Source organism: Protopterus annectens, chromosome 3.part1 (assembly GCF_019279795.1).
Source record: "Protopterus annectens isolate FY-2018-M chromosome 3.part1, PAN1.0, whole genome shotgun sequence".
NCBI classification, from domain to species: domain Eukaryota; kingdom Metazoa; phylum Chordata; order Ceratodontiformes; family Protopteridae; genus Protopterus; species Protopterus annectens.
The window spans coordinates 425,548,906-425,565,038 of NC_056732.1; the positions used below are offsets into that span (position 1 = coordinate 425,548,906).

At 36.7% G+C, this 16,133-nt stretch overlaps 1 protein-coding gene across 1 annotated transcript in view; it reads right to left on the reverse strand.

Annotated features, from left to right (window-relative positions):
* DPP6 (dipeptidyl peptidase like 6) overlaps positions 1–16,133 on the reverse strand; it is a 2,722,860-nt gene that overhangs the window by 523,333 nt on the left and 2,183,394 nt on the right. Inside the window, exon 13 of the mRNA XM_044066886.1 lies at positions 1,460–1,567. Coding sequence (XP_043922821.1) covers positions 1,460–1,567 — 108 coding nt within the window. The remainder of the gene's footprint in view (positions 1–1,459; positions 1,568–16,133) is intronic.

The window sequence follows — 16,133 nt, forward strand, 5'->3', positions numbered from 1 at the left end:
TATATATATATATATATATATATATATATATATATATACACACATATATGCTCTCACACACACACATACACAGACACATACACTCAGTCTCACAACAGCTGCTTTTTTGCAGGGGGTAAGCCCCCCAGCACCTGCCTCCCCAACACCCTGCTAATTATATATACTAATTCTAAGATTGCATTATAGTGGAGAAGGAGCAAAACTCCAATCTTCACTGTATGTTATCCTCTCACAATGACTGTCTATGTTGTTTGAGTTTCCACAATATCGATATTCTCAGCCTGTGCTTGTGACAGGGACCCATATGTACATACATACATATATATAGATAGGTGTGTGTGTGTGTGTGTGTGTGTGTGTGTGTGTGTGTGTGTGTGTGTGTGTGTGTGTGTGTGTGTGTGTGTGTGTGTGTGTGTGTGTGTGCGTGTGTGTGTGTGTGTGTGTGTGTGTGTGTGTGTGTGTGTGTGTGTGTGTGTGTGTGTGTGTGTGTGTGTGTGTGTGTGTGCATGTAGTGCATGTGTATATAGATTTCATTACTCAGAGTTTTGAAATTTCTTTCAAATGATTAGATGATGGGAAAAGACAAACTTACAAGCAGCTTGTGATGTCAGAAAGATGATTAACAACCTTTTGTTAAGTACTCTTACGCCATGTTAAGATCAGCTTTCATGATAGGGCTTTACAGCAAACTATACCAGCTGTCAAAGAACAGCCGTAGAAGGTAAAACAACTTTTAGAAGCTGTTAAAATCTCACTCTAACACACGTATAAGCAAGAAGTGTGTCAAAATAACAGATTTTAAAAGCCGTTTGTTCTGTGGAGGGCCACTTTATTTCTGATTGCGCTCTGACAGGGCTAAGTACTTTATCAGCTTTCAAAGGCCTTGAAAGCCAATACAACTCTTTGTGCTGCTACCCCTTTTTTCTGTAACTGGTAGGACGTAAAGCAGATAAAGTTTTATGCATCACAAAGAAATATGATCTGCTCATCGATTATAACATTTCATCGAATGTTCTTGATATGGATGTCAGTATCCATGTCTCAAATACATAATAAGCTGCTTATGATTAGGGACCCACTCATAATCCTCTGTGTTATACATGCATAGTATCTACTATTTTGTAATAATATATTACTTGTCCACGTCTAAATACGGTATTCAATATCTAAATGAAGCAGTTCTGATATATAAACCATTTATTACAAGTTTACTAGATCTGATTTGGAATAAATGAGGAATTAAGTTTTGTCTAAAATAGAACAGCAAGCTTTGTGTCCAGTATAATAGTATAAAGTGAGTGAATTGGTGGCCTTTATCAGGGGCACAAGACCTAAAACTAATGATCAGAACATATGCGACAAGCTAAATACACCTGGAATCATACACCACTACATTCATACATTTCATTAAAATAATTATTATTCTTGCAAGAATATAGTAATTAATAAATTAATATACCTGTGAAGAAGACATGGCAATATGGAAGAACTTTCCCCTCCCTCCCTGGGGGATTGCTCGTATAAAGAAAAATTTTCTTCCATCTTTAGAAAATATTGGTTCCTCAGTCTGCAATTCAAAAATAAAACAATATTCTGTCATTTAAAATTAGCTTAATGAAAACCTTTTAGATTAAACATCTGTCAGACAAAATCTGTGGCAGCATATCTTACTGATTCACTCCATTCAGAATAAAAAAATTCTGTTGCTTTAAAACTAGCTGGTTGAAGTAAATTTACAGCAGAAAAGAAATTAAAACTTGCATAATATCAATTATGTCTAAAGCAACACATCACATAATCCTCTAAGAAATGGATTGTATATATAGGTAGGACCAATACATGGCTGAAAATGTACCTGAAGTAAACAAAGAGATTGAAACACTTGCTTTTGTTCCCTCCAGGTCCTCACCCAGTGAATCCTCTACCTGCATCCATTTGATTCATATGTTCTGGAGGATGGGAGACAGGTATCAGGGACTAGGCAAGAGACCTATAGACCATTTATTTCTGCCCAGCATTTCCAATTTTTCCTGCATTTGCCATAGAGTGTCAGGTGGTAGTTTCTGGGTTAGCTTTCTCCTTAAACCTCCTCCATGCCCCTCAGCAGCTGTTTTAAGTTCCTCAGTTTAGAGCACAGTGTGCATGTGTCTTTAAGAAGCATAGCAAGTGATGAATGTACACATATAAATACTGCACAGGTGTTGTACCTAGTGACATTTTGAAAGTGCAGCCAGAGAGTAAGCATGTGAGAATGAATGTATTTTGTTTGTATATAAGTTACCTAAGTTGAAGTTAATAGCTATAATCGTAATGTGTTTGTACATAATAAAGCTGCTTGAACAGAACCCACAAAGACTGGTGTATTATATCAAGACAAGACGAGTGACATGGTGTCAGAAGTGGGATTGCAGAGATTGATATTTAGTGCCATGAGGTGCAGAGATAACAATGAAGGTAAACTAAGAAAAAATGAGCATGGAAAAGAGCCAGAAAAGAACCAAAGGTATTGAAAACTTGCACAAACAGTTTACTTTTTAAAAGAGATAAAACTGAGCATTACAAGGGAATGCGCCACATTATTAAACAAGAAAAAGACACAAAAGGGTTATTAATCAAGCAAAATGTTTAAGATTAAGATATCTGATTAAACAAGCATGTTTAAAGCAAAACAAACATGTTTAAAAGCAAAATAAGCATGTCTAAAGCAAAACAAGTATGTTTAAAGCAAAGCAAATGTGTTTAAAGCAAAACAGGCATGTTTAAAGCAAAACAAATGTGTTTAAAGCAAAATGGGCATGCTTAGAGTAAATCGAGCACAACAAAAGTACAATGGGCATGAAAATAGATTAAGTGAGCAAAACAAATATAACAAGGTTAGAAAAAAGGGCAGATTATGCATAAATAAAGCAAGGTGACCACATGTTTTTTTGGTAAAATGTTGTGTTTTGACATAACTATGACTTTGTATTATATCAAGGGCATAACTATAGTTATTTGAAGTATCTCAAAGTGTGTGAAAGTGCTTATAGTGTATGGTCATTACTGTGCATGTATTCCGAAGAGTTTATTTGTGTGCAAGGTGCAACTATTTTGTAAAGTGCAGTCAAATACAGCCATTCTGAAAAGTTTCTTGTGCTGGATGTGTCTATTTGCAAAGTGCTGCCATTACAGAGTGTTTCCTGCACTGTAAAGAATTATCCAGCAAAGTGCCGCCATTTGGGGAAGTTTCAGTGTGTTGTCTATTGTCTATTTGCAAAGTCCAGTTACTTTGAAATGTTTCTTACTATGAGCTTCTTCTGCTCAATTCATTTGCAGGGTTCAGTTATTTGAAATGTTTCTTAAAATAAATTACTTTTGCTATATGACAATTTTTAGAGTGTTAAAGTGCCCGAGAAATGTATTTCGTAAAATTCAGTCATTCACAGGCTCGTTGTGTCATTGGACAAAGTACTGGCATAAATTTCTGGCATGTGTGCGTATTTATGCATATTTGTAAAAAATCCTTCACTGGTATGTGTTAATAAGGCAGATGGATTTCAAAAGCCCTCACCACTTGTATTTGATCAGAATATTGCAGAGAATTGAAGAATATTTGAGCAAGAGTATGATATTTTTATACAAGCAGATTATTCTGACAAAGATGCAAGCAGCAGGGCATTCATTTTGCTAAACCTAGCTGGGTCAGAGGTCATAGAAAGAGAGCATTAATTTGTGTATGCACCAGCAATATATGAGGAAGAAGGTGAAAATCATCTTATTGTTGTAGAGGCTGAATCAAGGGAAGATCCCAAGTGTTTGAAGCACAAGTTCAGAGAAATGTGTAACCCCCAAACAAATATTACATTAGAGAGGCATTTGTTTTACGCAAGAGATCAGAAACCAGGGGAAACTTTTGCAACTTATATTACTGACCTGAGAAACAAGGCTAAATGTTGTCAGTTTGGGGACTTAAAAGATGAGTTGATAAAGGGCAGGCTTGTGTGTGGTATTAATAGCGCTGCTGTGAGAAAGATTTTGCTTTGTGACTGTGATTTAATGTTGAGTAAAGCCATTAAAATTTGTCAAATCCATAAAGTCACAGAAAGGCACACAAGTATGCTTGCAAATGACAAGAGCATGATTTCAGCAGGCTCCAGAGCAAATGTAGACAGGATGCAAAACTTTGCAAACAGAAGCAGGAGTAAGCACATGGCAGCCTCAGCCCCTGCTGGTTCACCAGGGAAACCACATAGTTTTCCATCAAGTTCTAAGAAAAGAAAATGCTCAGTGCAGTACAAGCGTGAGTCAGCAAAACCCAAATTTAGCTTTATTGTTAACTGCTGCAGTTGTGCATATCACAAGTCTAAATGAGAAAAATGCTTAGCATTTGGTCAGCAATGTCACAAAGTAAAAAAAAATGGAATCATTTTCAAAGGTTTTGCAAATCAAGTAAACCTCACAGAGTTACAAAGAGAGGTCACACAAAAAAAAGCAAACTGATCAAGTAGAATTGCAGCAGTCTACTTTCTATGTAGATGGTGTCTCAGTAATTGGTGAAAGGGTCAACACAGTGAATTTATTGGTAAGGAACAAAGTGTTTTGTACTGTTCAGATCAATGGTAAATCCACCAAGCTCAAAGTAGACACTGGTTCAACGTATAATGTTATATCAGCAGACACATTTGCTAGGGTGAGAACTAATGAGCAACTCAATGTGGCAAGTAGTGCAAAACTTGTTGCTTATGGAGGTGAAGAAATTCAAACCGAAGGCTCAGTAGTACTTTCATGTTATTTAACCAGGAACTGTTACAACTTGTTATTCTACATAGTGCGAAGACCTGTGCAGTCATTATTGGGTCTCCAAGACAGTTTGAGAATTAATCTGCTTTGTTTTACCAAAGAAGTTCATCATATAAGTGCATATCCTAGTTCCAATTTTTCTGAAGCCATTTTCTCAGAATATGCCAATGTTTTCGATGACAAGTTGGGCAAACTTCCAGTTGACCAAGAAGTCAGTCCAGTAGTCTGACCAGCAAGAAAAGTTCCAATAGCTATGCAAGATAAAGTCAAAGCTCATTTTGATAAAATGGTGCAGCAAGGTGTGATTTGTCCAGTTACAGAACCAACTGAATGGGTGTCACCAATGGTAGCAGCCCACAAGAAAGGCTCAGATGAAATCAGAATATATATTGAACCAAGAGATTTGAACAAAGCAGACCACATCATCCAATGTGTACAGTTTAAGAGGTTGCAGCCCTAATACCGAATGCCACTGTTTTTTTCTGTTTTAGATGCAAAGAGTTCATTTTGACAAGTAATGTTTGATTGCACATCCTCATTACTGACCACTTTTGGTATCCCATTTGGCAAATATAGATTCCTAAAGATGCCATTTGGAATAAATCCTGCAAGTGAAGTCTTCTAGCATGCAATAAAGCAACATTTTCAGCTTAAATTTGTGCCATAAAAGTAGATGATTCTTTAGTTGGAGACAATGGTGAAGCAGAGCATGACAGAATCCTTAAAAGAGTTCTAGACAAAGCACGTGAAGTAAACTTAAAGCTCAATCCTCTAAAGTGCAAATTCAGACTACCAGAAGTTATGCATGTAGGTCATTTATTTACTAGCACTGGCTAAGACCAGACCCGTCCAAGCAAACAGCTATTCTTGAGATGTCTGCACCAGATATTGTTCAAGCTCTACAATGTTTTCTAGGCATGATCAACTATCTAGGCAAGTTTATACCGGACTTCAGTGAGTTGACATCACATTTAATAGAGATAATGTGCAAAAATGTTACATGGTCTTGGTTGGAACAGCATGCAAAGGCATTTGAAGACCTTAAGCAGAAAATTGCCACTCCACCTAGATTGAGATATTATGATGTCAATAAACCGGTCACGCTTTCCTGTGGTGCTTCAAAATTTGGTCTTGACGCAGTTATTCTTCAGGAAGGCAGACCACTAGCCTATGCATCTAGAACACTTACCAAACTAAGATGCAAGATGCTCAAATTGAGAAAGAACATTTAGCAATAGTATTTGCATGTTACAAGTTTCATGATTATATCTATATTCGAGCTATTCAAATTGAAACTGATCACCAACCTCTAGTTACCATTCTAAAGTAGCCTATGCATTCTGCTGCAGCAAAATTGCAAAGAATGATGCTCAAATTGCAAAACTACAACTTCAAAATGGTTTATACAAAAGGCAAAACTTTGTTATCTGGCTGATACCTTATCCAGATCATCCAGAAATACAATGGAACAGCTTGACACAGAGAATTTTGACTTTGATGTAATGGCAGTGCATAATTTTTCTACTACAAGACTTGATGAGCTGAGAGATCATAGTAAGACTGATTCAATTTTGCAGAAGCTGAATTACTAAATTAATGTTGGATTGTTGTCAAAGCAATATAGTGTACCACCTGAAGTTCAAACTTATTTTCCTTAGAGAGATGAGATGTTGATGGAAGATGACATTATTTTCAGAGGTCCTGAAATTGTTATTCCTTCTTCCTTGCAACATGAATATATCCATTTTGCATCGTGGTCACCTAGGTTCCAACTCTACCAAAAGAAGGGCGAGAGGATTAGTATTATGGCCTTCACTGGTGAAAGACATTGATAAAGTACTTTCTTCTTGTTCAGTATGCAACAGTACTAAACCACATTTACTAAGAGAACCACTTCAGCTAATTCAAGTTCCTGAACTACCTTGGTCAACAGTTACCACTGACATATTCGAGCAAAACAATCAGCATTTTTTAGTATTGGTAGAGTCTTATTCAAACTGTTTTGAGATTGACTTACTACCTAATCTAACATCCACTACTGTTATTACCAAGTGGAAACATCCATTTTTCAGTCCTTGGTAGTCCACACAGAAGTCCAGCTATGACAAATCGAGCAGATTTCTTCATCCATTAAAAAAAGGAGAGGCAGTGAGGATAGAAATGGCAAAAGGTTTTGACCGGATTGGACAGATAACAGGTGTAAGCCAAGGTCCTACCTTGTAGATTCCAAGGCTGTGGAGTACCGGAGGAATCGCAGGCACCTCCTTTCTGCACAAAAATTGTTACCAATGCGTTTATAGACTCTAAGTCTCAGAATCACTCAGACATTGTTCCTATTCCAGAACATGTCATACCATCTGATTCCAGTCCTAAGAATGTTCCAGACACTCCGAATGTTGAACACTCTAAAGAAATGAGTCCAGGTGCTAAGCCTGAATCCCAGTTTTACATCACTTGATGTGGTCACACGTCCAAACCAGGTGTGAGATACACGGCGAGTTGGACATAATTGTATATACGTACATAGTTTTGTATAATGCATGACAAAAGCTATCTGTACCACTTGCATGTTAATTGATTTTTTCTGTATCACATTTTTCCAAAGAGGAAGGATGTAAAGCACATTGTATGATGTGTCTTTAAGAAGCATAGGAAGTGATGAATGTGCACATATAAATAACGGGCACATGTTGTACCTAGTGCTATTTTGAAAGTGTAGCCAGAGAGTAAGCATGTGAGAATGAATGTAGCTAGTTTGTATATAAGTTACCTAAGTTAAAGTTAATAGCTATAATCGTAATGTGTTTGTACATAATAAAGCTGCTTGAACAGAACCCAAAAAGACTTGTCTATTATATCGAGACAAGATGAGTGACACTTGGTTACTGTCTTCTGAGGGGAAGTTCCCCTAAGCTTACAGTGAGAACAAATTCTAACAGTTCAGGTTTGGGAGGCTTTGAATCCACTGGGTGAAGCACCTAACGTTGCCACTAGGTACTGCCTATGTGGTGACCCTGAACAGCATCCCTCCCCAAAGGGTGGGCAACCTAGCAACAGTCACTTATGGGTATCCTCCCTGCCCAGCTCCCACAGGCACCTAAGCTACTAATCTAACTTGCATAACCTGCACTGTAGGCAGGGATCTATCCCTGTACATCATGGAGCTGACAAAACAGAGGCTTAATTGGTAACTAAAGGAGAATTGGTACATAAAAACTAAATTTTTCTGCTTACTGGGTAAACTCAGACTTTGATTTATGAATAAGTAACCTTCTGTAAAACTCAAATAAATGGTGAATATCTATTGTATGCATATGCCTGACCATCTTCACCCCTTCTGAATCCACAACATATTTTGTAGATATTTTACAAATCTGTGACAATAAATCTAATTTCTGACCAGAACAAGATAAGAATATGTCTTTATATTGCATTCCAGATTCTGAATGCAGCCTTGTGCTAATTTATATCTCCTTCTGGAATAATATAATCCATGTGGAATGTGTTTAGCCCTCAACGTTTTAAAATTTTTACTGTACCCTCCCCACCAAAAGTTGTTTCTTGTAGTTGTACATATTCACCTTTTATTGGATATTTTGAATAATATCTGTTGCAGAATGTGTTGCCTGCATTTTTACATAAGACATCTTGCTCATGACATAATTATTTTCAGGTGATTTATGCATTTTACCTAGAAATGCTGTGTAAACATTTTCTTTGCTTGGTTTGACAATAAACAATGCAAGACAGAGATGCCTCTTTCAAGGAAGAAGTAAGCATTACTTTGTAAAACTACTTTTGTACTGTGTTTCTGTCAGTGAATACTCAGCTGAAACGCATTTGTAAGTTACACTGTGAATTTTTGCAAACAAGTGCTTCTTTTTTTTTACTTCAGTTAATTATGCCTCTTCAAATCCATGTATTTTTTCTTCCCTTCCTTATTCAGTTTTAATATGATGTTCTTATTACTGGATCACATGATTGTATGGAGATACCCATTTCCTTTCTGATAATAAAACTGCCACTGTGTACACTTTCTCTAGGCTTCTGTTTGCCATGTGATAATGTAACCACGGCGATATTGTAATCGTACCTATTATCTTCTTTTATTCTTACAGCATTTCATTTTACAGATTCCTCTTGCACATTGGGCTATCCCAAACAAATCATTCAGCCGGATCAATGTCTCCTGTTTAGCCCTTACAAGATACATTAATTCCCAGTGCTTCTAGTCTGATTAAGAAATTTAAGTGTACTAAAATAAGATATATAAATCTCATGTCATTTGCTTAGAGCCCTACCCAGATTACAACACTAGAATACACAGTATCTAATGCATTAATTACTTGTTTTGTGACACAATAAGAACTTCTTTATTAAGCTCAAGGTGGGTTATGTGTATCATCCAAAAAGTCCTCCAAGTGAGTATTTAACACATAATACTACATTATTATGATTAAAAACGATTACAGCAAAGGTCCCACATGTTGGGATTGCAACAATCTAAAAGATTTAATGTTAAAAGAAACATTTATAAATCATCATCTCTGGTTCTAACAGCTGTTTTTGTTTATCCTAGACAAGGCCTGTTACAGTAATCAAAGCATTTAATTTATTAAAAAAAAGACAAGTAGCATTCCTTTTTACAGTAAAATGCATCTGAAATTTAAATATCTAATTTAATATTTGTTCCATGCTGATGTACTATATACCTTACCCATTGTACTGCTACTGAGTGACAGATGAGCAGCATCGTGGCACATCATTTAGAGCTGATGCCAACTAATGTTTGGATCTCCGGTCTCAGCTGTCATACCTTCTGTGAAGAGTTTGTATACCCTCCGTGTGAAACATGGGTTTATGCTGGGTGCTTGGGTTTGCACCCACATCATGAAGATATGATGCAAGTGAATTGGTAATGGTCTAAATTACTTAGAGGCATGTGTGTCATGTGACATGAGTGTGTTTGTGTGTGTGTGATGAGAAGGCACCTCACTGACAATTAGACTCTACAACCACTGAGTGTCAGGATGAGCTGCATCTTCTGTGTAAGCAGGTACTGTACTAATATGATAAGGGTGAGCCAAAATAGCTCCGTTGGGAGAGAATCAGACTGAATAGAAAATGAATGAATGAATGATTTCTGTATGATTCTCACATTTTTGGAAGCTTTAATGTTTATGATAATGATCAGATAGCTTGAATATCTCTCTAATAATAACTTGTGTAATGTACCATATATTTGCTTAAACTGATAACAGAATATGACAGTTTTATATGCATTTTGCTATCTTTCTGTACTAATCCTCCAATTATTTTCTGTTAATTCATCTGCATTCTATATCATGGATTACTTAAACAATAACTGATGATGTGATGTGGTATATTGAAGATTTACCCATGGTTGGTGTGGTTTAATCATGAGGGCAAAGCTTGAGTGATTAAATAAAGCCAACTGTGGGTAAATTTCAATATACCACAACCATGGAATCGGTTATTGCTATTATACAATGACATTATTTAAGAAAAAAAATACTTACTTTTCTTAAATAATATCTTTGTATAATGGCGCAGTACTGTTCTTCCATGGCTGGTGGTATCCTGCTGCCTTGTTTTGATATACTGCGCATGTGTACAGGACTTGCATTCCCATGCATATCCAGTACATCAATGCTTTGAAAAGGAAGCAATGGAGAAAAGAAAGTCTCCATTGATCCATTTTTTTTTTTTTATTAAAAAAGTTTCAGCTACATTAGGGGTAGGAGACAGAGACAGAATGGAGGAAATGCAAAGAAAATCAGGTATGTGTCTTTAGTTTTAAATAACGTACCTGATTTCCTTTGTATTTCCTCCATGCTGCCTCTCTGGTATGTCTGGGGTCCAGACTATAGATTTTTTTTTTATTTTTTGTAAAAAAAAAAATAAAAGTTATGGAATATACAAACGAAAAGAAGTTTGGGTGACCAGATCTTTTTCTGTCGGTATATTCTGGGATTTACAGTGGGCATGCTAGTTGGGCTGGTCAATCAGCATGCTCATTTTCAAATATTAATGGCCAGTCATTGTATAATTTTATTGTTCACATGTTTGGAACTGTTCTCTCTAGGCATTCACTGTAAATGGACCTTCCTAGTTGGAACTCAGGATTAGTGTGTAAAAGTAAATACCCTTTAACAAAAATAAGCATTTCTAGTGGATTGAACTATTGAGTGTTACATTGTGATAGAGTATGGCTGACTACTTGTTAGTCTGTCTTTACCTAAATTAGCAGCTCTTTTACCTTTGAGGTAAAAATAGTTTAGCGCCATCTTTAACCACTCTGACAAAACTGATTTGCAAACATCTTTTATACTATTTTACCCAGTCTTTCAGGCATATATTTAAACTAGCCTGTAAAAACAATCCGATTGTATAGTGCAGGTTTTATGTCTGTTAGAAGGTTGTAAGTCTGGGGTGTCAGAGCGTTTACCATTGCCAGTTATTCTCTTACTAAATGAGAGCTAAGTACTGACGTTTTGGATTTTGTAGATTATTTGGACATACTCCTTGCCATAGCTTGTGAGTTTTTACTGGTTAAATATTTTAATGCCAAGCCTGATGAGTATGTGTCTGAATTTAGGCACGTCTTAGAAAAATTGTTCAGTAGCAGAGCTGAATGAGTGATGTATCAGTGGTGAAAGAAAGTGTCACAGTTTATTTTTAAATACCATGCTTTTTAATTTAATAGCCTTAGCTAAAGTACTAACTGGAGAGCAATCATGTAATTTTGAATTTTAAAATAAATTAAGCAAAATTCATTGCTAACTAAGCCTATATGATTGGAACTTGCATTAGTCAAGTGTTGGTGGATGCTATTATTAAGAAGTGCCAGAAGCAGGCACCCACACACAAACAAGCACACACACACACACACACGCACACACGAACACACACACACACACACACACACACACACACACACACACACACACACACACACACACACGCACACAAGCACACACGCACACACATATGCATGTGCATGCGCTCACACACAATTTAAACTCAGTGTTTCATTCCTTTGAAGAAATAAGAATGATATGTCAGAGATTGTACTGTCCCTTGTTATTTTTTCTAAAATATGATCCACATTGTATTGCACCAGATGGCTCTTACATTGTTATATAACAACACAGAATGAGTCTCCAGGATTTGGAGACATTCAGTGACTCATCATGTTCCAAACCTGAAGTCATTAATATTCAACTACTGCTGTTGTGAAAATTTTAAGTTAGTGGTTATTAATAGCACTGTAGCAACTATTATCCATATTGTGTATTAAGAAGCTACAAGATAAATGTTGCAGATTATTTGAATAAATTCAGTGCTTTACATGATGTTTACTGGATATATGCATGCATCAACTCCCACAATTTTATTAATTTGTCTCCCACCAAAAAAAAAATAGTATGTTATAGAGTACTAAGCAATGAGACATCTACTGTGTATCTACGCTGTTTTGAGTTGTGTCACATGGTCTTATTGTTTTTCATGCACATGAGTTCCCTTGCACAATGATGAAGCTTCAATGGACCTGGGCAATTATAAACCCATAGATCTGACCAGTCGTAACTGCAAGGATATGGAAAGCAGCATTATGGAATTAATACAAACAGGTAACCAACATATATTTTAATCCAACAGAGATCAGATTCATGAAGGGTGGGTTCTCATACTTAACCTGGTCAACTTCTTCAAAAAAAGTTATTGAAACAATGGATGAGGGCAAAAAAGTATACAACTCATATATAGACCTTGCAAAGGTATTCACCACCATGCCACACTCACATATTGTAAATAATCTCTCCTGGCTGAATGTCAATCAATACATAACTAATTTGGAAAGCAATCTGGCTCACAAAAATAACCCAGGAGTTATGATGGGTGGCTATATCTCTTCCAAAAGACCAGTCACTAGGGGTGTATTCCAGGGTTCAATCCTTGGACCACTCCTCTTTGGCATTTACTTCTTGGAGGTAGCAATTAATGGTAAGAGTTTATGGGTAGCCAAGTTTGCAGATGACATAAACTGTCAGATGGCACCAAGATCTTCCAAGACGTTGTGACTGAAACAAATATTTGGTGTCAAAAGCATGGACTAAAACTAAATACCAAGAAATGTATAATCATATCCTTCTGCAAGTATGACTCCCCATGTAACTATCATATTGGCAATATACCCCTGAAAATTGATCTTGTAGTTGGGTGTCTGGGAACCTATGTCAACATGAACTGTCACTGATCACGACATATCCACTGTTGTAAGGAAATCCTTTTCACTGCATAGCTTATGCCTGTGCATCTACATCTAGTTACTTAATTGTTTCACTGTACTCAGCACTTATTATGCCAATCATTGCACCTTTTGTTATGTTGCTGTCAGAAATGGAGTGACCACAAAACTTTTTGACTAAAAAAAAAAAAATCAAGGGCTGAAATCATACAAGGTATGTAGGCCATCTCAAAACAGCATTCCTTTAATCATACAAGGTATGTATAGCCCCAAGCAGCGCTCCTTTTAATCATTATCATACATAGTATGCCTCAAAGCTCAAAGCAAGCGTAATCATATCATACAAGGTATGTAGGCCGTCTCAAAGCAGCGTTCCTTTAATCATACAAGGTATGTAGGCCGTCTCAAAGCAGCGTTCCTTTAATCATACAAGGTATGTAGGCCGTCTCAAAGCAGCGTTCCTTTAATCATACAAAAGGTATAGGCTTTATCAAGCAAGCGTTCCTTTAATCATACAATAGGTATGATCAGCAGCATCAAGCAAATCATACATATCTCAAAGCCCGTCCAGCAGCGTTCCTTTAATCATACAAGGTATGTAGGCCGTCTCAAAGCAGCGTTCCTTTTCTTAGTGTCATACAGGCTAATGAGAGGTATCCTCTCTCTACTGGTATCATAAACACATGCTCAAGGGATTTCAATCTCTTTTGAAAAATAAATAGAAGATGCTGGAGAGAGAGGTTTGTATCACAAAGAATACCTCTTCTATGGAACTGTCTTCCACTCTGCATTAAGGGAAGCACTTGTCTTACTCCATACAAATGTATTTTGAATGAATAGATGGGTAACCTCAAATTCAGCCCTGGTTTTGCACCACTGCCACTCATGGATATTGACAACATGTTAAATGTCCCTACATATCCTTGTTTGGCCTTTCTCTGGGTTACTTGTATGCAAAATATAAGGGCTAAAGTCTACCATGGGCATATAAAGCTATACTTCTTAAGATCCTCACAGCTCAATAGCCTAGTAAGGATCTATGAAATTCCACAGCTTTCACTACCACAGCAGTCATACTTGAAAAGTGTGCAATTTTCAGTATCTTTAGTATTCCCTGTGATGTGAAATATAATTTCACATGCATTACTGCAGTTTTCAAGTTCCTCTTGAGTCACTCATGATATTCACAAGAGGTAGGCAGCTTTACCGCCAGCTCTTCATGTGGATCTCCAAAATGTCCCCAAAATTTACCCCAGGACTACCACTGTACTACTAATGGACAGAGACAGCTCCTAAATGTTTAAACCCAAGCAAGGGTCCACTTAAATTATTTATGGTGTGATCCCAGTTAGTCTCATCAGGGGTACTATATAATTATTGATCATGGGATGGGTAAGGTCAAACTCTAACCAAATGGGATGGGTTCATTTGAGCACAAAAATGGGAAATTGGCTAGACATAAAACAGCAAACAAAGCCAGGTAGCCCAGTATGTGCTTATGAATCTATGTCTGTAGTAAAGCCCACAAAGTACAAATTGTGTCCTCATCTGGTTTTGGTTGAACATTTTCTGTGAAATGGCTAGTTGTGATTTCTGTACTGAGATTTCCTTATTTGATATTACCTCTACACTACACTACACAATTTGAATAAAGCACATGCACTATTTCAATATTTACATTTTTCATTATTCTTTTCTGGAGTCGTAGGATCACAGATTCTCACTAAACTTACAATCAGAGACCATCAAGAAGCTCAGTCACATGGTGAGAGGTTAACAATACTCCCAGTTAAGTATAGTTTATCCACATATATCCAGTGAAAAACTGCAATCACCTACACAGACTTGTTTTAAATGCTGCTAGGGAAATACTCTGCTTGGTAGGTATGGGCAGCCTATTTCAGAAATGGAGGAAATGTTGAGTTAGGTGTCTGTCATATGATCTGGAACTATTGATGTGGTGGTATAGATTTAGGTTTCTAGAACAGGTATTTGCTTTATCACTGGTTCTGTTTTTATAAAGGAATTCATAGAGTGCTAATTCATTCATAGCATGGAAGGCTAAGCAGACATCACCGCTCAGGAGTCTGTATGACCTGAGTAGAGGGTCTGGCCTTTTAGTCCATTAGAGTAGCTAAGAGCACTGACACCTGAGGCCTTTTCTGGTGTTTTATTTTCAGATCACAACATATTTCCCTGTCTTTTTTGGAGATCTGTAAAGCATACTATTTATTGTAAGGCAGTTTTATCATTCTGGCAATATTCTCCTAAACTTTGGTTTTCATACAGTTAACTGTGATATAGAATGCTAGTAAGGTGATACAAATAGAGGAGTGCCTTGAGTCAAGGTAGGGCTAACTGTAATGTGTAGTCTGAGGTACAATATTTATCTGCAGATATTAAACACTGATACTGTTAAAACTGCATAGAACAACATCAGTGTTCGTAATGGCTGGTGAAAAACACATTCTGGTAAAGCTGCATGCAAACAAAACTAACCCAAATACATTAACACTAACAATACAAAAAAATATGTAAACAAATCAGTAATGTTCTATTGACACAAAAAGGCCAAATAAGACAATACAAACCTTCAGTGGAAGTGGAAACCATACTTTACTCCTCACCCCTTTACCGCTCTGTGTAAAGTAAGTGATGTAAGTGCACCTATTCTCTGCATCGGTTCACCATAGTTTAGTTTCATCACTACCTAGTAAAGTCACTTGTATATATGCTATTCTGTAATTTGGAATACTGCTTTCCACTCTCATAATTAAATCATTTAATTATTCTTAAATAAAAAGTACCCTTTATAATATTTTATTTCATTCTGTCATTGAAATTTACCCAGTCATTGAAATTCTGTAACATTCATTTGTGATTTTTCAACTGTGATTAACTGAATGGCCTTGCCACCTATCCTTTACTGCTGACCCTGACAAACCTCTAGAACAGAAAAGAAATAAGTGAATGACTATTTTGTAGTGGCTCTCATTTCAGAAACGACATGGTTCATATCTCTTGACAAATTTCCTAGTGCAGATTTGCTGATAAGTCAGTTCTTTGGCTAATCCTTTTTCAT